The sequence below is a fragment of the Aphanomyces astaci genome (genome assembly GCF_000520075.1).
Source record: "Aphanomyces astaci strain APO3 unplaced genomic scaffold supercont1.19, whole genome shotgun sequence".
Taxonomy (NCBI): domain Eukaryota; phylum Oomycota; class Saprolegniomycetes; order Saprolegniales; family Verrucalvaceae; genus Aphanomyces; species Aphanomyces astaci.
Window position 1 is genome coordinate 239,737 of NW_009798282.1, and position 24,914 is coordinate 264,650.

General features: G+C 49.0%; 4 protein-coding genes across 9 annotated transcripts; 1 reads left to right on the forward strand and 3 right to left on the reverse strand.

Annotated features, from left to right (window-relative positions):
- Nucleotides 1–22: 22 nt before the first annotated feature.
- Nucleotides 23–6,926, reverse strand: H257_08509 (hypothetical protein). Of its 6 annotated transcripts, XM_009834404.1 has the most exons (17): nt 6,563–6,926; nt 6,310–6,488; nt 6,148–6,220; nt 5,617–6,004; nt 5,131–5,381; nt 4,703–4,908; nt 4,351–4,640; nt 3,913–4,285; nt 3,606–3,857; nt 3,019–3,253; nt 2,636–2,946; nt 1,653–1,997; nt 1,104–1,334; nt 629–910; nt 406–563; nt 206–331; nt 23–46 (listed from the first exon to the last, which is right to left on the reverse strand). In XM_009834404.1, exons 1-16 carry the CDS (start codon nt 6,885–6,887, stop codon nt 214–216), a joined length of 4,017 nt encoding a protein of 1,338 aa, XP_009832706.1. In that variant the 5' UTR covers nt 6,888–6,926; the 3' UTR covers nt 23–46; nt 206–213. The 6 variants fall into 6 exon arrangements, with proteins under 6 accessions (XP_009832706.1, XP_009832707.1, XP_009832705.1 ...); XM_009834405.1 differs by lacking the exon at nt 23–46 and having other exon boundaries at nt 100–331; nt 1,113–1,334; XM_009834403.1 differs by lacking the exon at nt 23–46 and having other exon boundaries at nt 100–331.
- Nucleotides 6,927–17,406: 10,480 nt separating this feature from the next.
- On the forward strand, nt 17,407–19,103 carry H257_08510 (hypothetical protein). Its single transcript, XM_009834407.1, has 3 exons — nt 17,407–17,757; nt 17,806–18,142; nt 18,202–19,103. Exons 1-3 carry the CDS (start codon nt 17,453–17,455, stop codon nt 18,964–18,966), a joined length of 1,407 nt encoding a protein of 468 aa, XP_009832709.1. The 5' UTR covers nt 17,407–17,452; the 3' UTR covers nt 18,967–19,103.
- A 1,012-nt stretch (nt 19,104–20,115) lies between these two features.
- Nucleotides 20,116–20,533, reverse strand: H257_08511 (hypothetical protein). The gene is made up of 2 exons (XM_009834408.1): nt 20,255–20,533; nt 20,116–20,203 (listed from the first exon to the last, which is right to left on the reverse strand). Exons 1-2 carry the CDS (start codon nt 20,509–20,511, stop codon nt 20,149–20,151), a joined length of 312 nt encoding a protein of 103 aa, XP_009832710.1. The 5' UTR covers nt 20,512–20,533; the 3' UTR covers nt 20,116–20,148.
- A 1,155-nt stretch (nt 20,534–21,688) lies between these two features.
- H257_08512 (hypothetical protein) lies at nt 21,689–23,273 on the reverse strand (the record flags this gene model as incomplete). Its single annotated transcript, XM_009834409.1, has 1 exon — nt 21,689–23,273. One exon carries the CDS (start codon nt 23,271–23,273, stop codon nt 21,771–21,773), a length of 1,503 nt encoding a protein of 500 aa, XP_009832711.1. The 3' UTR covers nt 21,689–21,770.
- Between the last annotated feature and the right edge of the window lie 1,641 nt (nt 23,274–24,914).

The following is a 24,914-nucleotide window of genomic DNA, read 5'->3' on the forward strand; positions in this document are numbered from 1 at the left end:
CTAAATGCAATCCTTCAGGCAACTCTTCGGTAATATGGCTGTGCTGCTGTAACTTTAAACGTTAACTGATGACATTTAGAGTAAGGAGTGTCTTTGCTATGCACGAGAGCAACATAAAATACTTTGGACGGCGGAGGTCGTAGAAGGTGCAGGAATTATAAACAAGAAGGGTTACACCTAGTGCAGGAGATTCAGATTGACTCACGTTGGGTCTTATTGTGTGGTAGTTGGTTGCTGTCGATTGAATTTGGCTGGCGATTGTTCGAGCAAGTTCTTAATCAGTGCCGCCCACTGCTCATACCGAGCAGCTACCACTCCCGCGTGTAGTTTTCTAATTGAATAACACATAAATCCTCATAATAAAGAGAAACCCACCCCCATAGCAAATAAATACAAAGTTAGTACCTCATTTGGGCCTGCGACAACAACGCCAGCAATCGCGTTTGAATGATTGGGATGTTTTTGTCCGTGATCCCTAGCTCTTGGCCGTGCAGGGTCGGCAACGTGGCTTCGACTTGGGTCAACAGCCACACCACTTTGTCAAATCGGTGCTGCACCAGCATCTACTCTGTGAAATGAATAACACTCTAAATAGGATAAAAACACACAAGCGATTGTCCGTACGTACCTGGAACGCATACTTGCCCACTTGCTCGTCAATGAACCTGTCATACTGTTGGTTGTCCTTGGTGTGAGACCGATAATGATCGGGCTCCCACGCCCTCGCCACTCGGACCACTTGCAACGCCAGCGGCAATTGGTCCTTTTCACAGCAATCCACCAACAACTCAAACGCCAGCGCACTGCGAGATTGAAATTGCGCGTAGCTATTTGTTCGTGGTCGAATCATATGTTTGGACGATTCAGTTGCGACGGGGGATTCGTCCAGACACAACAAAAAGTTGGCCGCCTATCGCACAGCATAAAATATTGAATTGATTTCTCATGGCTATATATATAAATTGAGTTGATTTATCATGGCATTTATGTATAAGACAAACATGGGAATAAAAATCTAATGACTTATATCTCCCGAAGACAATATATATATATTTGTCAGAGATGGGTATTCCATTGAAACAACAAGGGGGCATGCAATGCACCGTTCGAACTTCGTTGCGCTGGCGACAAAGCTGCAGCAACTGCGTGGGGTCTCCCGCCAGTGGAAACAGCAGCGGCAGCCGGTTCGGCTCGACCTTGCGAGCCACGTTGGCCACGATTTCGCAGTACGTTTCCATGTCCTGGTCTGTTTTCTGGAGCAGCGTCAGCGCCATCTCTAGCACCGCCACGCTCCATTTCGACTCGAAGCACTTGTCCAATATCGCCACAAGAACCTAATTCCACACACACATATAATACATCGACACCGTCCATTCAACATGACAAGTTCTTCGTCAGTAAATCGCAAAAAGACATTTTCATCGTTAAAACACGTAAATGTGTTGGACAGTTGGATTTGAGAGACACATGAGCCATTCTCGTCACTAATCCTTTTAAAAACCATCAGCTAAAAGTTGCAAGAAACCACACTCACACTACAACCCCAGCGATCACAACCAACAAACATATGTATAATGTTGTCGAAACAAGATCATAAACCAAAAATGTTGAGATGAGAGACATAGATTTGACAGTACACTTGTCGTTCGTACCAGCTCTAGCGTCAGCGTTGTCAGCGCACATTGTCGAGGCATGGCTTTCAAAATCGCCGCTGCCAGGTCTGTCTGGTGGTGGAGCAGCAAATTGCAAACTGTCGTGTGTACAAACGGCTGCACGCGGCAGGATAAGTCCAACACACCCGTGTAATTCTCTTGGAATGCACCCACGAGGACACCAAAGTCGGGCAAAATCCCAAGAATTTGCACTTCAGGGTTGAATCGAAGCAGGGGATCGACCAGCATGGACGACAAAGTACTCGACGGAGTAACGGCACTCTCGCTCCCGTGTTGGACGTGGACGCCATACTCGGCCAACAACCCCACATAGGCATCCCATGTCTACACAAACAACTATCTCGTTCATCATTGTTGCCATTTATAGCATGAAGAATCAATCCAACCCACATCTGATAAACAATACGCTCTCCAACAAATATTGTCGATTTGGTACAAATTTGGGGAGGGGGTGCAATCGAATCGCGCCAACCAAACCGATCCGCAATCGATCTGATTGGTTCAATTTCATTGAGAAGGTTTTGATTGGTTAATACTTTTGAGCTCATATGAAGTAGCCAATCAAATCGATTTAAATTCCAACGAGAAACCACGCCACAACACAAAATTTCACTCGAAAGCACAATAAACATATTCGTTTTCTTTTCGCATTGTCAAATCGATATTATTATATTCGACAATGGGGCCCCGAGTAGAATCGAATGTCTGGAGAGAATGGATTCAAGAACCGCCAAAGCCAATAAAATCACGTCCTGTCGAGTTTCTGTCAATCCAATCATTTGATTGGGCCCAGCCCCTCGCATTGGGCGAAACCACATGTATTTTACATACTCATACATTTGTAAAGAATAGCCTGTACAAGCTTAAATGAGATCAAATGGTGAATTCGAATGCTATTTGGCGACATGAGTCCCATTTTGTGTAAAATCCACAATAATTGTAGGAAATAAAGAATGGCATACCAAAGCGTTGGCATGCGACGTGGCAATGTACTTTGCGCGAAGCGGGTCGTTGGCTTGGAGAAATTGCAGCACAATGTCGTGGTCCACTGGAGGAGCAAACGCAATTCCGTCCAGGAACGGCCACCACACGCGGTACCCGTGTCGACCGTACAGCCCCACGACATGGGAGCACACAAGCGGCCATTCTGGAGGCGACACGTGGGATATTTGGGTGATGTCGTTGGCGACCAGCGTTTGGATTTTGGTTTCAGGGTCCCACAAGTACGCGTCATTCACTTGGTCAAGGACGAGAAAGCGCGGTAGAGTCCATTCTAAATATATATATACACAACGGTCATTTATTTGTAAATTTCAGAAAGATGTATGGTCTTATATAATCATACGATTGGTCGAGTCGGAAAAGAGCGACGACCAGACCGCCCCTCCAAACCACGACGAGGATTCAACCGAGTGCCCCGATCGCCGGGTCAGCCGCGGGATCGCACGAAGACATCGCGCGTGTCCTTGTATGGCATTGCACAGAGGCAGCGGCTCTGTCCGGCACAACTGCAGCGACAACTGAAAAGCGTCGGTAGAGCTCTCGACGGTGCCGCTGCTGGTGATGCGGTACACCCACAACTACAGCAACAAATGCTTAATATATATATATAGGCAACTATAACTCGATTCGAAATTTGAGAGCAGCATCGAAGGTCGTAAGAGAATGAGTTCGTATGAGCCGCCAAAGCCAATCCCATCACGTTGTTCTGGTGAATTTTTGCCAATCGAATGAAAGTACAGATTCAGTTTTGTCATTCCAGGTGAACCTGATAGATACTAAATATTATAGTTTTCATTGTACATGATGAAGTAGGGTCAAATGCTATTGGCGAATCGACGTCAAACGTATGACAAATGTGGAGAAAACGCACAATATCAACTTATGTTACCAGGTTGGACAGAATATTAGTAGTCACATCCATTATCATACCTTGGACGTGGACAAGCAGTACACGGCATTGTCGTCGACGGTGACGGCATACACGTTGTCCGAGATGGCAATGTGCGCTTTTCGAGAGTCCAAATCCAGTCGGTTGCGGGGAAAGACGTCGAGAAAGAGCTGCGACGCCGTTGTTGTTCGAACCAGCGCGACGATCGCGTCATCTCTCCACCACGCCATCGCCACAACCGCAAACGATTGCTCTTCCAATTCACTTCCAAACAGGAGCCATTTGCTTGTGCGCTGTCGTCGCATGTCAAACCACACTGAGTGTTTGGGTGGTCTACATGGGAGATACCTTGTTGAAGAGGACGAACCCTCGGGTACCCGCTACGATGAGCCGCGAGTCGGCAGCGTTCACGGCCACATGCTGCAATGGACGATTGGCCTGGGCATACGCTGATGGAACAGGGACAGTCGCGGAGCTCAGCACGCCACACGGATCGTTGCAGCTTTGAGTGGCGACCATCACGACCGCGTCCGACTCTACCAAATGCAACGCACTCCGGTCGAGGGGAAGCACAGATCTGGCAAAGTCCAGCAGCAGCACCACCGCCGTCGACGTCACCACCTCGTTCGACTCTACAGACGACGCATCTGGTTGAACGAGGTTCTCCAACGCTTGCTGGGGATGTATGGTCGGAAACAGACTCAAGTACAGCTTGATATACCTACACCAGCACACCACCATATCAACAAGACACGGACATATCAACCTATAGATATGGAGATATACCGGTGCATGGCCACGTCTTTTGAGCATTCGCGCAACGCTGTCCACCCATTGAACTTGGCGTGGGCGTCAGAGTCCACGAGCGACGACGGAGCCGACGCCACCGGACAGTCTCCATACAGCGCTTGCATGCGTAAACTGTACTCGTAAATTGAGTGGTCAGCAGTCCATACAAGCAACTTGTCCGATTCACGAAACGATTCGATCGCGGCCACGGCCAGTGGAAACACTTGCTTGGACGAGACTTTGAGGAAGGCTAGAGCCACCGTCGATCCAGCCGGAATCGCTTGGAGCTACCGAATCGACGCAAAAGGTAGTAAATCGACTAAAAACAGTGGGCAATTCGATAGCGTACTTGGTGCACGATCGCGTCAAATGGAGATTGCCACACGGACACTCCATCAATCGACAACAACAGCTCGCCGCCGTGCAGTTTCGTGCAGAGTTGGGCAGGACCAGGACCGCCAGTGGACTGGCGAGGGACAAACGGCGCTTCAGGCCGCACCCACGCGCCCGTTTGGTTGGGTTCCCCCGCCAACGACAAGCACAACCCGTCCGCGTCTACTCACACACATGTATCACCGTCATTAAAGTTTAACATACCATATAGGTATAGAACATTTCAATGTACTAGGATATTCAAGACATACATATTGACAACCATCCTTAGCCAAGCACTGCCAATCATGGCAATGAACATACAAGCAAGTCCTCCCCATATCGAATGAACAGCAAGACGCACAACTGACAGCCACATCTCTATATATGCGTTTGGTTGTATACCTTTGACTAGCTGGACATCCACCATATGACACAACGGGGGATCGCGACTCGATGCTACTTCGACTGGCTTGGCGGGGGCACAGAATCGGTTGGGAATAATCACCAACGAGGTCGTGGCATACGTCCAGCTCACTCGCTCGACACCGTACGCAGCGATTTCATTGTGGGAAACGTCGCCCAGTTGTTGCGGCAGCGACGACATGAGTTTGCATCCGTCCGTAGAAAACACACTGAAGCCACGATGGGCATATCTACACACCAACAACGTATACACTTATATAAATATATACTTATATATATTTATATATGGTATGTCGACAATGGATCTTGATAAGCGTAGACAAGGCGATAAGGCAAACACATAAACTCTCTCATGAACACCACCTCGTATGGCTAGTATTATATACATACGAGAGCAGCATCCAGTCTTGTTCATGCAGAAATCTCTACAACTCCATCGTAATTTGATAAATATCACTAACATACCCAATCGCAACCGCACGCCCGTCTTCAGTGAACGCCAGACTCGACACATGCCCCAACTCGTCGCTAGAATACCCCCACGACCCCAGCGACAGCAGCTGGACATGCATGTTTCCTTCGCTTTGTAAGAGACCTGGTAGGTCCACCATGGACGAGGCTGAGCGGCGCGGCGCTGCTTTCTTGGGATGATGGAGCCGAAACACCCGCACAGTGCTGTCAGTTGCCCCCACTGCCAGAAGACCGGCACCTGCATCCATCGCGACGGCGGAAAATAAGGCGGACGCAGGCGGCGGCGGCACCCTCTCCACGCTTTGAAAGTGCAACGCCCCCGACGATTCCGCTGGAGACGCCAATGTCACTAAGACACACTTCCCGTTCGACAACGTCACAGCTACGAAAACATAATATTAGACATCTGCATAGATCGCGAAGATCGAACAATATGTTGACAAGTTGAGATACAAACGATGGAAAACACCATGCAAAACTTGACCGCGTTTAAAGAGCATCGATGCGCATCCAGATGGAACGTACCAACTACGACGTGGCTAGACAATTGAAACGACAAGTTGCATGCAATGGAAGTGCATTGAATCGACGCGGCATCCTACGTATGTCACAAGCATGCACAAGGTGGGGACACATCATCGCCATGGAAGCATAGGAATGGCAAAGAGGACGAGAAGTCGAATGTACCGATGTCGTGGTGTAAGGAGAATTGGAGCTGTTTTCTACAAGGAGTGGAGAAACAACAACGCCGCCGTGGCCCATGAACGCCCAGCGAAAGACCATGATTCGTGCCGTGGACGTCCCGACAAAGATGTGATCTTCGTTCACGGCAAGACATCGCCCTACTTCAGTGTCGCCGTCCTTTCCTGCTACAACCAACGCACAATGTCAGAACTACGTTGCCTCCTTGAAGAAAGTGCATCGACGTACAACCACTTACCGAACGCAATGGATTCGTGCGCGTGAAGCCGCACCCCATCCGTCAAATCCAACGCGTAGCTGTACATTTCCAACGTGGTAGAGGTAAGGACCACAATGCGAGAGGTGTCTGCATGTGGAAGGAACGCGCACGCGAGCGGGGTCGACCCTGTCTGTCGCGACAGTCGATGTGGACGATACGGCGGTGCGTCTTTGTGGTGCATGCACCGCAGCTGGATGTACGTCGACGTCACATCGACTTTCCAGTGTCCGAGGGCGCTGAAACCCACAACATCCTCATCATTTTCACGCTTGACTACCCTCGGCAGGCCGCGCGCTACCCACATGCAGAATCGAGATCACAATGGAGATACTCTCCTTCCAAAGATTATGCACACAAATTATAGTTTTATACGATTTTTCTCCAAATTGAAAGCGCGAAAGTTGGATGCTCTCTCTATACATTGTGCTTTCGAGCAAAATTTTGGATTTTGGCGTGAATTCCTAAAATCGATTCGATTGGCGCTTTCAAAATTGCCACCATTTGATTGGGTCAAACGACAGAAAGGACATTAAGGTCATTCGCCGCGACATGGAACGCCAATTGCACCTGTTGGAAACTGTTCTGGCCAACGTGACAACCATGGCTTCATCCAATATGTAATAGCGGAAGATTCGATGGCCACGCGATTGAAGACGAACAACTCGGCTAAAGTCATTACACGACATGACGAAGAATCATTTTGGACATCGACAGTTCAGAAACCTCGGGGTTTTGTTGCACGGTTGTACTAGGACATGTACTAGTAGCTCGGAGCTACCTAATACTACCCGTACTGGAAGCTTACTACAGCCACAAATGGTCGTATCGTAAGTGTCACCGCAAATTCACAGTCAGAACTTGAATCCGTTTTGGCGACTAAGAGCATCTCCACCCGTGGGATTTATCGACTGTACTGGAAAGCGCATGAAGTGTTTGGTATCACGTACTACTCGTACTCCGGAGTAAAGCATCTCGAAGCTACAGTATTACTCCGGAGTACTTCTGTATTTTAACCAGTCCTATTTTAATATTGGTGGTGTCACCAACTTGAGCAAACGGCGGTCGTTGCCCAACGTCGTCAGGAATTACCACCGCCAACACATCGTCCTTGGTGCCCACGTTTTCTTGAAGCTGGAGGACACGAGAAAGAGGGCTCTTGTTGGCGGTGTATGCCGCCGCGTTGGTGTAGGTGCGTAAGAGCCACAAGCAAGGGATTTTTTCCAGGTCGGGGTCCGCGTAATTCGCTAGCACAGCATCTTCGAAATCGGCAATCTAACAATCCGATGCGCTCATCACTTTTTCTTGAGCGACTGCATTGTACTTTGCTTTGTACGGATTGCCACGTTCATCTGTCAGTTGATACCACACGGATCGCAGGTGGGCCATTGCGCTCAATTCACCAAGTCCAGAAATGCCTGCCCTTTCGCTTCTCTGTCAACTTGATATTTTATGACTTTAACGAGTATCTCCAACGGTAAAATCTACAACTACGTATTGCCACGTTCATCTGTCAGTTGATACTACGTAGTACCACACGGATCACAGGTGGGCCATTGCTGCTCAATTCAGTAAGTCCAGAAAATACTGCCCTTTCGCTTCTATGTCAACTTGATATTTTATGACTTTGCTAACAGTAACGAGTATCTCGAACGGTAAAATCTACAACTACTAGTACGTATTATTAATATTACTGCTTTTTAATACTAGTACGTATTAATACTACTTTTATTGTGCTTTTCATCGTTTTTGGCTAATCCATGGCTAAAATCCTCTGTAACGTCTTGGTCTGTGATTGGCCACCTAACTGTCATTCCCGCACCTAAACATTAATTTACGCACCTCCTGCTACGGTTTTTGAGTAGTAACTCAGTCCATTTGGAATTCACGCTGTTCCACCTTATTTGGAGGTAAGTTAAACCTACGATAATTAATTACTGAATAAACGAATAGTAATTGTATAAATAGATATTTGTATCGTTTGCTCAGCCCCTTTGAAATACTTTAATCAAGTCTAAATTTCAGAAAACCAATGATTTACTGTTTGGAGTGGATATCTTTACAATTTTATTACATCAATTCCAAACATTCAAATTGAATTATGTTTGACTGTGAATCCGACTATAGAGCTTGGACAAAGGATTATAAAAATGCGGCTACCAAGTTCAAGTTGTAAAAACTGCATGAGATATGCTCCACACAACACAATCAATGATTATTTACGATAACGCAACACCAGCGCAAGAATAGTTGCGTGGCCACCTGTGGTATTCACAGTTGACATACATCATAACTGCCAAGCATGTTGTCTGTTGTGGTGGGCGACTTAATCCAAGTCCCGTCATGACACAGGTGGTCCTCAACCGAGGCCACCAGGTGCCGACCCTTGGCGAACCGACACGAACAGGCATAGTATTACTAGTAGTACTAGGACGTAGAACACAGAACACCTGTCCCAGCCAACTACCGGAATCTCACTCTTGGTTCTGCAACGCCGTGGTAACATCTGGTTAATCAAGTGTACGGTTTGCAGGGAGTCGGCACTCTCCCATTTGGTTGTTTGTGTTGGCACTGGCGTGGGAAACAACACAAAGTATACTTTAGTTCCAGTGACCTACGGAACTCAGAGCAATGGCAAAGAACTCAAAAGATCGCGCCCAGAAGCCGAAGGCTGCGGCAACGGCGCCAACAACTGCGAGCAGCGAAACTGAGGAGGAAGTACCAGTGACGGAGCCACCGTTAGTCCCGGTAGTTGGAGGTACCATGGATGTGCTGCCGGCTGTGGAAGAGTCTAAGAGCGAGGAAGTTCGGAAGACGATGGAAGACCTGGCCAAGACGAACAAGGCACCGGGTAGTGCGCGAGCGGCGTCCATGACCTGGGATGAATCGCGGCGGTGATATGGTGGTCAAACCATGGGTCCGAACAGGGAACAACTACCACGACCCTCAATCGAAGGTGCCTATGTCGATGAAGACTACCCGCCGCCAGAGAAGTCCGATGCCGAGAAACGAGCGGACGAAAAGGCGGAAGCTCGAGCTAAGCTACGTGCGGAAAGGCGAAATCGACCGAATAGTACTCCTGACAGCGAGGAAGAAGAAAATGAATACTAAGAAGAACAACGTAAGCAAGCTGAGCGGCGGCGGATCAACAAAGCCAATCGTCCCCCAAAGGAATAGCGTGTCGACCATGATCGACGGATGCTGGACACCACCCTGACAAATAGTTCGTGATGGGGACCTCTTTCGAGTGAACCACCGACCCCAAGCAGCGGAGGATGGGGGCCCAACTTCAACTCCAGTGGACCTTCATTGGTGGTGACAGATGTCTAACCCCCTCGGATCACCCGTATGGACAGAACCTTCCTAGTGAGTTGGGTGAAGAAGCGGGAGACATATGAGGACAAGCTACGGGCGAATGCGCAATGCATGGGTGGCGAGTGGCGACGGAGTGCTGTGGGGTGGATTCCTTCCACTGACCGCAGCCTCCTGAAGGCTACATGCACCTATGTTTGGCTAGTGCCTGTGAAACAACTCCGTGAGGACGACTACCGCGACCGCATCATGGAAATCGTCGGACAACCAGCGACCAAGTGGACACCCACCAAGTCAGACATGCAAAACTACTGTCAGACGCTGAGTGTCGACCCCCATGGAGACGTGACCAGTCGCCTGGTGTCATTTATGGAGTGGGTTGATGATGTCATCGACGAAACCGGCTTACGTCAACAACTCAAAGACTCAACCATGCTGAGAACGTTTGTGAAGGTGGTAGCAGCGCGTGTCACACCCAGCTACCTACGTGACAGAGTGGGAGAGCAAATGAAGACCGTGCCGGCGAACGATCTGGTGGCCTTTGCGGATATCCTACGCGAACAGCTTGACCGAACTCATGATGCAGACATGGTCAATCAACAAAGAAACAGCTACGGCTCGAAGCGTGGCCGTGAAGAAGACGACCAAGGGCGCCGCATTACGAAACATGCGAAGAAGGCCAACCAAGCTGTTCGAGATCAGCGGGAATTACGAGGAAATTACCCACGTCCACCAGGTGGATACATCAAGCCGGAACGAAGTGCGGCGGTGTGGTCCCCGTCGACGCAAAAGCGAACGGGGGACCCACCAGCCACAAAGTACGGACCGCAAGCGAACTCGCGCCCAAGACACGACGACCGCCATGTCCAAGCTGTGCGTGATGAAGCACGTCCTCGATTTGCACCCGGCCGGGATGACCGTGGCCTGCTGTGTTTTGTCTGTCAGCAGCGAGGACACATGGCCCGAGAGTGTCCCAATAAAAATGACGGGGATAGCGGCGATACAAGCTGGAAGAAGGACAAGAACGCCGTCAAGCGGTTCAAAGCGCGGGAACGCAAAGCGAATATGCAAGCCAAGCGAATGAAGAAACCCCCACCGCCCAGCATGGAGGATGATGGACGTTGGGTGCGACTGAACAGTGTGCTGGAAGTTCCATACTGCCCAGACACCGGCGCAGACCAAAACATTATGCCACAAGCCATGGTGGATGAACTTCAAGCGTTACAGCCACAACTTCAAGTTGTCAAGTTGGCTGCGCCATTTGTGGGAACAGCATGCAAAGAGATGCCATTCGAAGCGAGCTCCTACGTGGACCTTACGCTAACAATGCAGACGGCCGCTGGACCAGTCAAGGTGCCAGGCAAGCGCCGCTGCTATGTGGTCAACGACGGAGATGAATTCCTCGTCTCGGATGACAACCTCAAGACCATTGGTATCGACAATGACCGCCTGCTGGAACAGGTGGCGCGCCTGCAAGTGGATGAGGACGGCGATGACCTGGAAGAAGTTGGTGGTGATTGCGTGGAATTGCCCCAACGATCGGCCGTCAGAGCCGCGACCATGAAGGCGGTGCTACCTGTAGCCAAGAATGAAGTCGAGGAAGCCCTGCAAGGCATGATCGACGGCGCAGTCGATAACGGATTTCCAATGGAACATGTTAAGTACTTGTGGGATGTGCTCAGCAAGCATGACATCTGGCGAATCAAGTTCGACGGGTCAGGCCCACCGGCGAAGGTGAAACCGTTGAAGGTGACCCCGAAGGATGGGTGTGTTCCTTACCGATGCAAACGAAGGAAGTACAACCTCCTGGAGGAGAGGTTCCTCAAGTTGTTTGCACAAGAACTACTCGATGTAGGCGTGATCAAGAGCAACCAGCAAAGTGCATGGTGCAGCCCGGTGAATCCAGTTCTCAAACCAGATGGGCGCAAGTCATTGAAATCGGCCGACAAATGGAGCGACGATGACGTGCTCAAGAACTATCGGCTAACCAACGACTACCGTGTTGTCAACTCGCTAACCGAGCCGAAGGCAGGGACGATGCCGTTCCAGGCTACCATCCTCCAGAACCTACGAGGCAAGAAAGTGATCGGCGTGTTTGACCTGCCCAAGTGCTTTTGGCAGTTCCCACTGCACCCGGACAGCTGGGACATGCTGTCGTTCATGCTGAACGGATGTGTGTACACCCCGGATCGAGTGATGCAAGGCCATGTGGGTAGTGCCCTCTACGTACAATCAACGAACGAGGAGTCTACAAAGACCTGCTCTACAAGAACATGCTGATCTGGATCGACGACATCTTTTTGTACGCCGACAAAATGGAAGAGTACGTGGATGCCCTCGAGTCGTTCTTCGATCGAGTGGCCCAGTATGGGTTCAAGCTGAGTCCGGCCAAGACCAAGCTGTTCACGGACCAAGTCAAGTGGTGCGGACGCATCATCAGTGGTGATGGCGTCAAGCAAGACCCTGAACGCATAGAACATCTGTGTGCAATCCCCTACCCTACGAATGCGGGAGAATTGCAGCAGTTTGTGTGCGCCGTGAACTGGCTGTGGGACTCGATGACAGAGCAGGGGCAAGAAGAAGCGGATCGCGTCTGGTGTTCAGTTGGAACTGACCGACGGCGAGAAGCTAGCGTTTGATGCCGTGAAGTCCAAGCTACGATCATCAGTGGAACTGTCTCACCCGCGTGATGACGCCAAGATGTGTTTCTTTACGGATGCGAGCGATCATGGATGGTCGATTGTGGTAACTCAAGTGGTGGCATTCGATGATGACAGCCCAGACCAAGAACAACGTCACGAATTGCTCTTGTGTCAGTCGGGGATGTTTGCGGGCGCCCAGAAGGCGTGGTCAGTCATCGAAAAGAAGGCCTACCATATTGCGCGTGCGTGCGAGAAACTCAATTACATGCTTATGCGACCTCCGGGGTTCAAGATGTACTGTGACCACAAGAACCTCATCCATGTATTTGCCCGGGCGAAGAATGGAAGGCGCACACACGCGGCAAACTCATGAGATGGGCTGCCATTATTGGCGGCTATCGTTATGAAATCATACACATCGACGGCATCCACAACCATTGGGCGGATATGATGAGCCGTTGGGGTCAGCCGAACCAAGTCTGGCGACCAAGCGGGTCAAAATACGTCGGGGCCATGGCTGGTCAAAGAAAGTCAAAACACGCAAAGTCCCCCCACCGGCACAACCAAAACTTCGGCCGCTGGACAAGGACTTTGTGTGGCCATGTGTGATGGACATCCGTCACGCACAAAACCAGCATGGCGAAACCAAACCAAAGCAAAATACTGTGGTGAACGCACTGTGACAAGTGGACGAGCGGCTATGGATACCGAGTGCGGCGAATGACCTGATCCAACGGATCATGGTCGTTGCCCACTGCGGCAGCGCCGGGCACCGTGGACATGCAGCGCTGATGGCTACTATCCGCCGCCTGTTCTATGTCGCCCACTTGGCCGACAGGGCCAGTGAATTCCTCCGTGGCTGCTTGTTGTGCCCTCATGTAAAAGGGGGAAGGGTGGTCCATCGACCGTATGCTCCCAGATGGCACGCGAAAGAGCGCAACGAAGGAATCCACTTCGACTACCTCTACATGGGCGAAGTGTACAGCGGCGCTAAGTATGTGCTGGTACTCAAAGACGACCTTACCCACTACTGCGAACGCATTGCATGCGATGGACCCACGAGCCAAGTATGTGTGGATGCCCTGGTCGACTGGGCGAAGCGGTTCGGAATGCCACGAGTCTGGGTCAGTGACCAATGAACCCATTTCAAAAACGTGGTCATGAAGGCGCTAGCCCACAAGTTCAAGGTCCATCATGACCTAACCTTGGCCTACTGCCCCTGGCGCAATGGAACGGTTGAGCGGATGAACCGCGACATCCTCCAAGTGATGCGGGTCATGTTGCGAGAGTACCAGCTAGCCGAACAAGAATGGGACTACCTATTGCCAGTGGTCCAAACCAACCTCAACCAAACACCGGCTGCATCACTGGCGAGCAAGTCGCCCATGGAGCTGTTCACGGCTTTAAACCCGGCGATGATGCGAGCGAGGGCGAAGAATTCGCGAGGCCCAAGTGTGTCCTGCGGGACATGGCTTGGGGGGGGTGTTGTGTGGGCGACTAAATCCAAGTCCCGCCATGACACAGGTGGTCCTCAACCGAGGCCACCAGGTGCCGACCCTTGGCGAACCGACACGAACAGGCATAGTATTACTAGCAGTACTTGGGCGTAGAACACAGAACACCTGTCCCAGCCAACTACCAGAATCTCACTCTTGGTTCTGCAACGCCGTGGTAACATCAAGTCAATCAAGTGTACGGTTTGCAGGGAGTCTGCACTCCCCCATTTGGTTGTTTGTGTTGGCACTGGCGTGGGAAACAACACATCGTCGAAAAACGGAGCAACCACCGCGTACAGTACTGCTTCCTTCAATTCAATGACGTTCACTTGATCGCCCGACGTCCAAAATGCGTTAGTGGCCATGGTGCGGGGCAACTTTCATGAAGGAGCCGTTCGCCTCCCATCATGTATGTCCACTTCGATCAACGAACGTTATGATTTTCATTGGATATAAATACACTGAGGCTGACGATATACTTGTGTCTCTCATCCCTAACCTCGGAGAGGTGCGTAGTCGACAAGGCACAAAGGATTCTATGGTATTTTATGCGATTGACAAGTTGGTGGTCATTATTACCAACCTTTGCCCATTGGGTTAGTGGCAGCTCGCACACCTGCTTGCCCAACGCATTTCCATTAATCACCTTCGTCATAAAGACGTCATGCCTTTCAAAATGCACACGCCGTCGGCACCTCGCTGCATAACACTACTAAGGGAGGCGGTTGATCTAGCTAATGACAACAAATAAACATGTAGCATGGGGAAATTAGTGAATTATTTATTCCTCTTAGCATCGTCAATCTTCCAGCGCTTCCTTGCACGCCGATGGTACTCCCGCATGAAATGGTTCAATCAACAATTGCTGCCGTACTTTGAAACGTAATCGGTTGGCGGTCGATTTTGTGGAGGGCACGAGTCGATGTGACTTGGCTAGTCGTGATGGTGTACTGCATGTAAAATGGAGTGATTTGGTGGTCAAATGTGCAGCAATCGTAGTCACTGGGGCATAGGGGTTTTGGTCGTTAGGAGCGTGAATACTGGAATAGAGGTGGTAGTGGTGGGTGATAGCAGGTTGGGTGGGCGTGGGTTTGGATGCGTTGTGCCATGGCCGCATGAGCGGCGGTGGTGGTCGTGGTAGGAGCACGAGTAGTGTAGTCAGGTTCCGAGGTCGTCCCGTACTGTACCGGTATGTAGTAACGTTACACTATTTTGCGGTTAATTTCGAAAAATATCTGGTACTGGTATATATTTCGTGGAATACCATTTAAATTCGTGGAACTTCATTATATTTCGTGTCTTCGGCATATGATTTCATGGGAACGTCGAATTCACTCACTATGTATATATACTACTAGTACTGTATCGTGGACTGTATATTTCGTGATTTGAATTCAACAACGCCAGGTATATTTCGTTACTAACAGTAATAGTATTCGTCATTGCTTTCCGTAAAACTATGAATGGCCTCATCCGTAAAACTACCTTACTTTACAGTTAATCTAGCGGTAGTCTCAGGATGAAAACTTTCCGGACCCCGTTCAATATAATCTCGCCGAGCAAATCGAGCACCAATCTCTCCCATTGGTCAATCCGAAATTACTTGTCGCTGATTGGCTACAATCCATTTATCGAGTTTCTGCTGGAAAGGGCGAAGTGGATAATGACCAATCAGATGCCTCGGCTCTATTTGTGCTCGATTGAACGAACCATGCAAAATTGGGAAATTTGAAGAAAATCGACAATATACAATTATGATTTCAATAATTGACAATTAAAAACAATCACTACAGTAGTACTATTAATAGTATATTATTGTCTCTCGACATGGCTGAGATTAAATATTAAATTGTTTAGACCGCTGTCAATTAGTAAAACATGTTTTTCCCATACCCTACCTCAACGGTGCGCATTGGTGTCCCCAAGTTAGGCCTGTTCGATTGCATCACTCTGTTTGAATACAAACGCACGATGGGACACTGCGCTTGAAATGAAAATTCTGAGGCAGCGGGATGTGATCACGTCGAACGAGACTGTTGAAGGAGATACCACCCCTCAAAATGGTTTTTGGACAAAATAAAGTGCAGTTTTTATCGGATCAAGCTGTTGTAGCGGACCCAATAAACAACCAATTAAAACGGAGAGAATGGTGTATTCTGCATGTCTCTACGTTTTATTGGACAAAATTAATCCCAGATAAACGGGGTGGCTGGATCCTACTGGCCAGCACTGTATTGTTTATGTAGCGCTATGCGTTAGATCCGCCAATTGCGTATGGATGACGTCGAGAACATTAGACTTGGTTCCGCCCACAATTATTACAGCCCTAATTGCTGTAGTCTGTAAGTTGTTGGATGTGGAAATTAGCCAATCAAATATTTCTGCGCGATTTAAGGAAATATAGCTAAAAGTCAAAAGGTTTCTATTAATAGTTGAAGCCCATATTGGGCGCTTGTGAACCGCGTCGTTTCAGCTGGTGGATGACCAAGGTAGACCAATCAATGAAACACCTGCTGCTTAGACTGTGATGATCGCATCGAATTGTGGGGATATATTTCGACACCTAACTACGCGGAAATTCTTCTCACAGAAACGTTTCCTGTCAGTTATACGCCCACACCAACGACATATGCCAACAACAATGGCCCAGTAGCTTCTCGAGAGAAATTTGGAGAGCAATTGGGAGCCAAGGGTGATATGTAGGCGGCGGTAACCCCTGATGACCTTGCAAAAGGAACCGCACTTGGTCAAGATAACCTCGACGAGTGTCTTGGATTCGTTGACGATATCCAACGCAAGTATAGTGAAGATGGGCGTCGACAAATCGGATTCGAACAAGCCATTCGGCACGAATTGAAGCACCAAAGGAGCTTATACGACAACCACGGCTTAGTCCTAAAGCGAGCAATGGAATATTTGGCGAAGAATCGATTGCAGTCGAACAAATCGATCACTAACGCCACACCACGGCAGTTTGAACGACGATACATTGAGGCGTTGATTTTCCCCGACAGGGCATTTCGGAATTAATTTTGAGTTGATTGTGGATTTATGTCGTATTTTTCTTTTTCTTGAAAATACCAGTAAAAGTCTGACGAACACGAGGCAGATAGTAAGTATGTATTTATGAAAAATGAATATTCAGTACTTCAAGTTGTCGTCAGCCTCCTGCTCGACGGTCTCGACGGCGAACATGGTGGACAGCCTAGCGATCAGCTCGTTGATCCCGTGCGGCGTACGGAATGAAAATCGTCTAAAATTTTGAATTTAAATTTAGAGGTATCTAATGTAAGAGGCCCAATGTATCGAATACCAGAGGTATCGTTTGCAAGAGGTTTGCCAATCAGCGGCTCTGGTGACATAAAATTTCGAACCCCTTGAGATTTGGGTGGTTAAGTCGAAGACGGTACATCAAAGTGATCATGCTGTGTGGACTGAGCGGCGCTGTGTGTGAAGTTCCCGTGGTGAACATCAAGTCGGGCCATGTATATGAGAAGAGATTGATCGAGGAGTACCTGAAAACACATGGGAACCTATGCCCGTTGTCAGAAACCCTCTTGGCACCGGAAGACCTCATCCCTCTCAAACTCTCGACGGTGGCGACCGGCGCGGCTCCGCCGTCTAAGGTCACCGCCTCCATTCCGTCCTTGCTTTCCTCCCTTCAGACAGAGTACGACGCGCATGCGCTGGAGATGTTTGAGCTCAAGCAGCATTTACAGACCACCAGGTTCGTCCCTCTTGTCCGCCAATGATTCCTTGATAACGATGGATGCAGACGGGAGTTGTCCCATGCGTTGTACCAGTACGATGCCGCGTGCCGAGTCATTTCCCGCCTGAACCGTGATATCGAGGCTCTCAAGCAATCGGCATCGTCGTCGAATGGCACGAGTGATGACCCCTGGGTGCATGTGACCGCCGCCGTGGCCTCGCGTGCCAAGGAGTTGGCGCATTACCGCAAGAAGGAACGTCACGTGGAAGAGCTGGTGAAGACTCCCGCGTCCCTGCAAGTCACGACAAGTCAAACGTTTCACCAAGCCGACAAGCCGGGCATATTGACCGTCGACATCAAGGGCGAGCGTGTCGTGACAGGCGGCAACGACCGGCACGCCAAGGTACTACTTTCCTCCACTGGACGATATCCTGTCATGTCTAATGTCCCATGTGGCTGTAGATCTTCAACACATCGACGGGCAAAATCGAACACACGTTGGCCGGGCATGCCAAGAAGGTGCAAAAGGTGCTGTTCCACCCGACCGCGGACATCGTGATCACCGGTTCCGCCGACAAATCCATCAAGCTGTGGACGGCGCCGACATACGAGGTGGCGCACACGTTGACCGGCCATGTCGGCGCCGTCACGGGTCTCGCGGTGCATCCCACGGGGTCGTACTTGGGCTCTTCGTCGGACGACTCGTCGTGGACTTTGCACGATCTAGGCACGGGCTCGTTGCTCCAGAACGTGCGCGCCCCCGAGGCCAAGGCGTTGCTGGACTTCCAATTCCACCCCGACGGCGCCATCTTCGCCACGGCAGACTCGACTGTCCGCATCTGGGACGTGGCCACAACCAAGAACGTCGCGACCTTTGAAGGGCACACGGGGACCGTCAACTCGATCTGGTTTTCTGAAAACGGATACCACCTTGTCTCAGGCGGCAGCGACGGCCTCGTCAAGTTTTGGGATCTCCGTAAGCTCAAGACCGTGCTGGAGCTGAATGTCCATGCGCCAGTCCACGCCGTGCACTTGGAAGTGGGCGGCACGGTGCTGGGGGTGGCCACGGACAAGGTCGCGCTGTACCAAGAAAGCGGCAAGAAGAACTGGGACATCGTTCAGACGTTTGAAAACCACAAGGGGCAAGTGACCGACGTCAAGCTGGCGCATCAACTGGCGTTTGTCGTGTCCACATCCCTCGACCGATCGTTGAAAGTGTACGCGTAGATGCACTTGGTTTGGCCTGCAGAGAGAGAGATCGAAAAATGACGAAGGAGCGCAAATAACATAGTCTTCTACGATTACTACTACTCACGACGATGTAGATAATGGTGGATATATATATATATATGGTGCCTTGAAAATGAACGAAAGTTCATTCAAACTGTGACAAGGGGTGATGGAAAACGTGGTGTTAGGTCGGATGCTATTATTAATGTAGATGGCCATTTTACTGGACAGTGGTGCATTCAAATTGGCCAATGGAATAGCTTGAGTTTTGTAATAGCCAATCGAATCACTAGAAAATGAAATCACCAAACAATATGCAAAACACAGCATACATATTTAAAGCTTAAAGCGTGTACCATAACCGTCCATCCTATTTTGCCTTGACATGAGTGGAAATCGAAGAAACGGCCAATTATTGTCCCCGGACCAATTGTTGCCCTTTTTCATTTTGCATCATCTATTTATTTAATTGTATACAAACAAAAAGATACCTTAACAGAATCTAATTTAAAAATGCATGTCCAACTGTCTACTCACATTCCGATTGACTGTGTAAATACTTACAGTTAATCAAATCTACATTTCAAAACTTTTGCGTTTGTTGGATCATACCTTCGCTAAAAATACCCCAAATTCCAAATTATTTGAATTATTGGTTGGAGCATCATTTCCTCTAAAACTGTATAACTTCAGATTTTTTCAATTTTCATTTCATCATGAGATATGGCCAAAAAGCTAAGGGTTCAAAATGAGGGCAATAATTGGCCGTTTACGTTAAATGAAGGCTAAGCTGAAGTCTATTCAAGCCGATAAATAATCAGGAGAATTCCCAACCTTTCGGCTTCGTGCAGCACTTTTCAGAATTGAAATCCCGGTCCTGATAGACGAGTAAGCTGCATTCTATACGTATACGACGAGATCTCTTTCAAGTGCACCATAAATTGGCCATCTACGTTATGACAAAAACGACTTATAGTATCGGCCGCGGGTACACACTTACTGTAAAGACTGTTGCAATGTCGATATTAATCGGCAGACTTTTGACGTCGATTCATTGCGATGAAGATTGGTTTGCGATAGACAGGCTACGTAATGGATTTGCATATGTCTATCGGTAGGTTGTGGTATGCGGGGTTCCTGACGCAATGGAGAATTTGAAAATGTTTTAGTCAGGGGAAGTTAACCGTGACGAAAAATGAGAAACCCAACTTGCCCTAGGAAGAAGTAGACCATTCTACGTACACAAAAGGCATGAGTCGGTGCAGCATTGTTTATATGAACGTACTTTTTGACTTCGTGGGTAACGAACGACCCAAACGACTTGCCGACAATCACGTGCCAGCTGCCGTCGTTGGACTCTTCCAAGTCCTTCTTGATCTGGTGGGCGACTTCTGTGAAGTGGTTCTTGTCGCCTTTGTAGTACGCCTTGAGTGCATTGGTGGCGCTGTTGACGATGAACTCCTCCATTTCCTTGGAGCTGTCCCTGTGGAAAATGCGCAACGCACCCACAGTCACATCGTCCTTCTTCACGGCCTTCGACATGCTGGCCAAAAGTGACCTTTCGGATTTTGTACTTTTGATATCTCTAATTGGTCAGATTCAAACCAATCATTTGTCGCCCTTTTTTATCCTTTTTTTTCTACCTTTTTGCCAGGGGATACTAATATGTGACAAGGTACAGTTACTGTAACAATCGGCCGGATTGCGTGATCTTATTAATACTCGAGTATAATAGTAAGGCTATACGAGCGAAATAGGCCGCCTCCAACAAGGAATCGTTGCCTGTCAGCTACATATCTACACCAACGCGACGGCACATGCCAACAACAATGGTCCGCTAGCTGGTCCATTCCAACTTGGAGAACAAATGGGCAACTGAAGCGAAATTTTATCCTTCAGTACTACCTTGGAGTTAACTAAAACTACCGGTAAGGGTTACTGGAAAAGCACGCGTACGTTTATTGGTATGTGCGTTGATATTGGCTTCTTGTACTACCGGTACACTAGTATGAACGCCAACGAATTGACCATGCGTCTCAGACACGGGACTTGAAGCTCGTGTTGCAACGTATCGAAGTCAAGCTAGACGATAAAGAACCATGTGAACCGCAAATATCGCAACGATCGGAAGCAATTGGGGTGAATGCGGCGGCTCCATCCAAACCCGATGAAAGACTGCGCGACGAAAGCTAAGCGATGAACGAAGTACACTTCGAATACCCACGGCATATGACGAGAAACACCGACGAGCCAACACGTTGCCGAATGAGGCGGCGCTTGATGCTTATTTCGACAACCTGCACGGCGACTCTGGTGATCGTGTTATAACCCACTTGGATCACTTCATTCACAACACATTTTGTGTGTTGTGAGTGAGTGGGAACTACAACCAAACGAGTTCACTCGTTTTATTGACACGGCGCTGCTTAAGTATCCGCTTCAAAGGCACATACAGTATTTATTGTCGATTTGATACAATTTTGGGGAGGGGGTGCAATCGAATCGCGCCCGACCAAACCGATCCACGATCGATCTGATTGGTTGAATTTCATTGAGAAGGTTTTGATTGGCTAATAATTTTCCGCTCATCTGAGGTAGCCAATCAAATCGATTTAAATTCCAACGAGAAACCACGCCACAACACGAAATTTCACTCGAAAGCACAATATGTGGCTACAATTTACATTGAAAAAAAACGATACACTGGGTAGCACCACCGTAGCCACTCCAAAACAAGGTGTATATATAACAGTAGTCATCCATGTATCTAACGCGATCACATCCTTCAACAGGCCAACTAACTACGCGTCGGTTGTGGGCACAGCGGCGTACGACGTCGCCCCTCGTCTGCCCTTGTACACCAGCCACACAGATATCAGACCCAGCCACACCAGCGCCAATGGCCACAGGCCTTCGTGGGGTCTGCTCCATACACTGAGTCGGTGCTGCATCGTACGCACCAACAGCGATGTTTCTGCGATGGGTTTCGTCATCGTATCCAACTTCTGCTGCACACGTAGCAACAGTTCCTTCTCCATTCGACGCCACGTCTCATTCACCACCGCCCTATTATCTACTCGAGCATTGTTTTCACTCAACCGACCATCACGCATGACCCAGCCAGGCAAAAACTCTTCGATGATTTCTGGCACGGCATATGGCACCCAGTGGAGTTGCTCACATCGAAACTCATCGAGTTTGGAATCGACGTTGGAAATGCCTGAAAACTTGAGAAATTGCTCGATAGACCGCACTTTGCCGCCGTGGTACTTGTCTATTTCTTGGGCGTCGACGGGGCCGTCAAAGGGCAACGTCAGCACCATGCGCAGTCGATTGTACGCGAGCTGTTCTTCCTTGTCATGTTGTGCTTTCGTCATGACTTGGGTTACGTTGTCCCAGAACCGCTTCTTCAAGCCCTTGTCATCCGACCAGTTGTGAAACACCACATGCCCATGTCTAGATGGCGAGTACAGGTCGTAGCCGCGGGTCCACAGCTGCATGCTGCGGAGGTATTCCTCGCCCCAGAACACCCAGTTCATGTGCTTGTCATTGGGGGCGCGGCGCTCGGCATGGCACTTGCTGAAGGACAAGCAGCCGCCCCACAAAGTGGACATTTGGGGTGCTTCGCTGTTGTCGATCAGCATCATGCCTCGAATGATGGGCACGTCAAAGGCAGACTTTCGGTCCAGGTAGTTGCACAGGTGGGAGCTGTAGTGGCTTTGGTGGGTCAGGTTAGGGCCCATGAAGGAATAGTCCATGGGGTACGTGGTCAAGACGGCCATCTCGTTCTCTGTGCGCAGCCACTCGTCGACGATTTCCACGTCCCAGTTGGGCAGGAACTGGCTGTGCGCGTCAATGTTGAGGCAAAACTCCTCGTTTTCAATCAGCTGCTGTTGCTGCCATCTCGCCAGCGTCGGGCCTTTCGATGCCCGGGAGTCCCGGGCGTCGATTCGAACTTGGGATTTGAATTTGCACTCGTTCCAGTCGGACGCTTCGGCCAGCTTGCAGTACTCCTCGAGGCAGGTCGTGTCGTCGTCTTGGGTTTGATCGACGACACCAATGGTGACCCGCTCCGGGTGCTTGGCTCGGGAGAACGCCGTGAACAACGTGAAGCCACAGCGACGACTGTCGCGGTAGGTAGAGATGCCGATGAAGATGTCGCGGTCCTTGGAAATGCGTGGAGGTGGCGGACGGAGATGCGCGTCGCGAGCGGCCAGTGGGATGTTCTGGTTTCCAGGGTCCAGGTATGCCCAGGGAGCCGTCTTGTTGTACTTTTGATGGAGGCGCTGTTGCTTGTCCGTCATCCGTGGAAGGGAAATCGTGGATTGTGTGATACGGGTGAATATCACCGTTACTCCAACCAAACTTGATCTTTGTATGCGTAGTTATGTCCAATGAAAATTCATTCATTGAGGATCGACCAGTAAAACAGTACATTTTCTTGCCTTTCAACCAATCCGAATTGATAGGGTAGGGATGTAACTCGCATCGGTTTGTGGTGCACTTGAAGGTACCTCGTCGTAGAATGCACCTTCCTCGCGTCTCAGACTGCGATTTCAATTCTGAAACGTGCTGCACGAAGCCGAATTCTCCTGATTATTTAATCTGCTTGAATAGTCTTCGGCTTAGACTTCATGCTACAATAAGCCGATAGGTTGGACATTCTTCTGATTATTTACTGTTAATCGGCTTGACAGTGAATTACGCTTCAACTTTACGTTAGGGTTCATCCTGTTAATATTTCGAAGTAATATTTTGATTTCCACTCAAGTCAAGACAAAATAAAAGGGACGGTTTATGTGTACGGTTCAAGCTTACATTAAAATATGTATGCTGTTTTTTGCATATTTTTTGGTGATTTCATGTTTCTAGTGATTCGATTGGCTGTTCCAAAACTCAAGCAATTCCATTGGCCATTTTGAGTGCACCTTAAACTGTCCCAACCCCGAAACCCCGAAAACCATAAACTGGCCATCTACTTGAAGTACGTTAGAAGGAAGAAGATACTCAATCGATATCATTTCCATATTTGCGTATTGTCGACGAATAGATGGGGTTAGTTGGCCTTCTCCCCGGAAACTTGAAGAGAGCTAGAGCTACGGCTGTGAATGCATTTAGGGGCTGGTCTGTTAAAAACCATCCAAGCTTTAACAGTAAGGCAGGGATGTTATCCGAACTATTTTCGAGGATTTGAAAATATATCAAAAATATTTCTTAATTTCTATCGAAAACGTGCAAACACTCCCCTGCTTTTGAGGTTGTGTTATCCGGAAAAATTCACGTTTTAGTCAATCAGGAGTCGTATTTGCGTTCATAATTTAAAAAGCGTGGACGGGAATGTTCGCAGACTAGCCCTGGTCTACGAACACTTGTTTTCACGCACTGGCACATTGCTTGCATGCTGAGCGGTATTGATGTTAAGTGACTCCTCCCCGGAGTCTTGCTGGGTTAGGTCCAAGTTGTTGCCTAGGATCACTTCTTTCATGCCATCTTCGCTGTCGTCTGTGTCGGTGGTGACTTCGGGGTAAGAAGTCTAATTTCTTCATCGTCTATACTAACGTTACAGTAGTATATATATACGTACGACCTGTATTCACTGCAGGGGTTGTTCCAATGGAGTTTCCACGCTGACCAAATATCTTGTGGTGAGCAGGATGAATGTTATATATAGTACCTTGTTACTCCTACCGGGAGTACTACGTAGTAGTCCAGAGTATTACTGTATGTAGTTACTGTAAAGGCATACTAGTAACTGCACATATACAGTAGTGTGTGCATGGCGCTCGACATTGACCATTTGGGTTTGGATGGAAGCGCTGAATACGGGGTTTCAGGGTTCTGGAGTTCCGGGTTACTCTATGCAGTACCGGTACGGCGAGAGTAAACTCAGGCCGACCGTCCAATATGAAGAATCGATGAGCATGGCCGACATACATGTTGTACTG

Excerpts from the sequence above, each read along its gene's own strand:
- H257_08509 (XM_009834401.1), bottom strand. The coding sequence starts at position 6,887 with ATGTGGGTAGCGCGCGGCCTGCCGAGGGTAGTCAAGCGTGAAAATGAT. Across the intron at positions 3,858-3,912 it reads GGTTCGTCCTCTTCAACAAG|CGCACAAGCAAATGGCTCCT; the intron begins GTATCTCCCATG and ends ATGCGACGACAG. Across the intron at positions 564-628 it reads TGGGCAAGTATGCGTTCCAG|ATGCTGGTGCAGCACCGATT; the intron begins GTACGTACGGAC and ends TTCACAGAGTAG.
- H257_08510 (XM_009834407.1), top strand. The coding sequence starts at position 17,453 with ATGCTGTGTGGACTGAGCGGCGCTGTGTGTGAAGTTCCCGTGGTGAAC. Across the intron at positions 17,758-17,805 it reads CAGCATTTACAGACCACCAG|ACGGGAGTTGTCCCATGCGT; the intron begins GTTCGTCCCTCT and ends CGATGGATGCAG. Across the intron at positions 18,143-18,201 it reads GCAACGACCGGCACGCCAAG|ATCTTCAACACATCGACGGG; the intron begins GTACTACTTTCC and ends ATGTGGCTGTAG.
- H257_08511 (XM_009834408.1), bottom strand. The coding sequence starts at position 20,511 with ATGTCGAAGGCCGTGAAGAAGGACGATGTGACTGTGGGTGCGTTGCGC. Across the intron at positions 20,204-20,254 it reads GTTACCCACGAAGTCAAAAA|AATGGTCTACTTCTTCCTAG; the intron begins GTACGTTCATAT and ends TTGTGTACGTAG.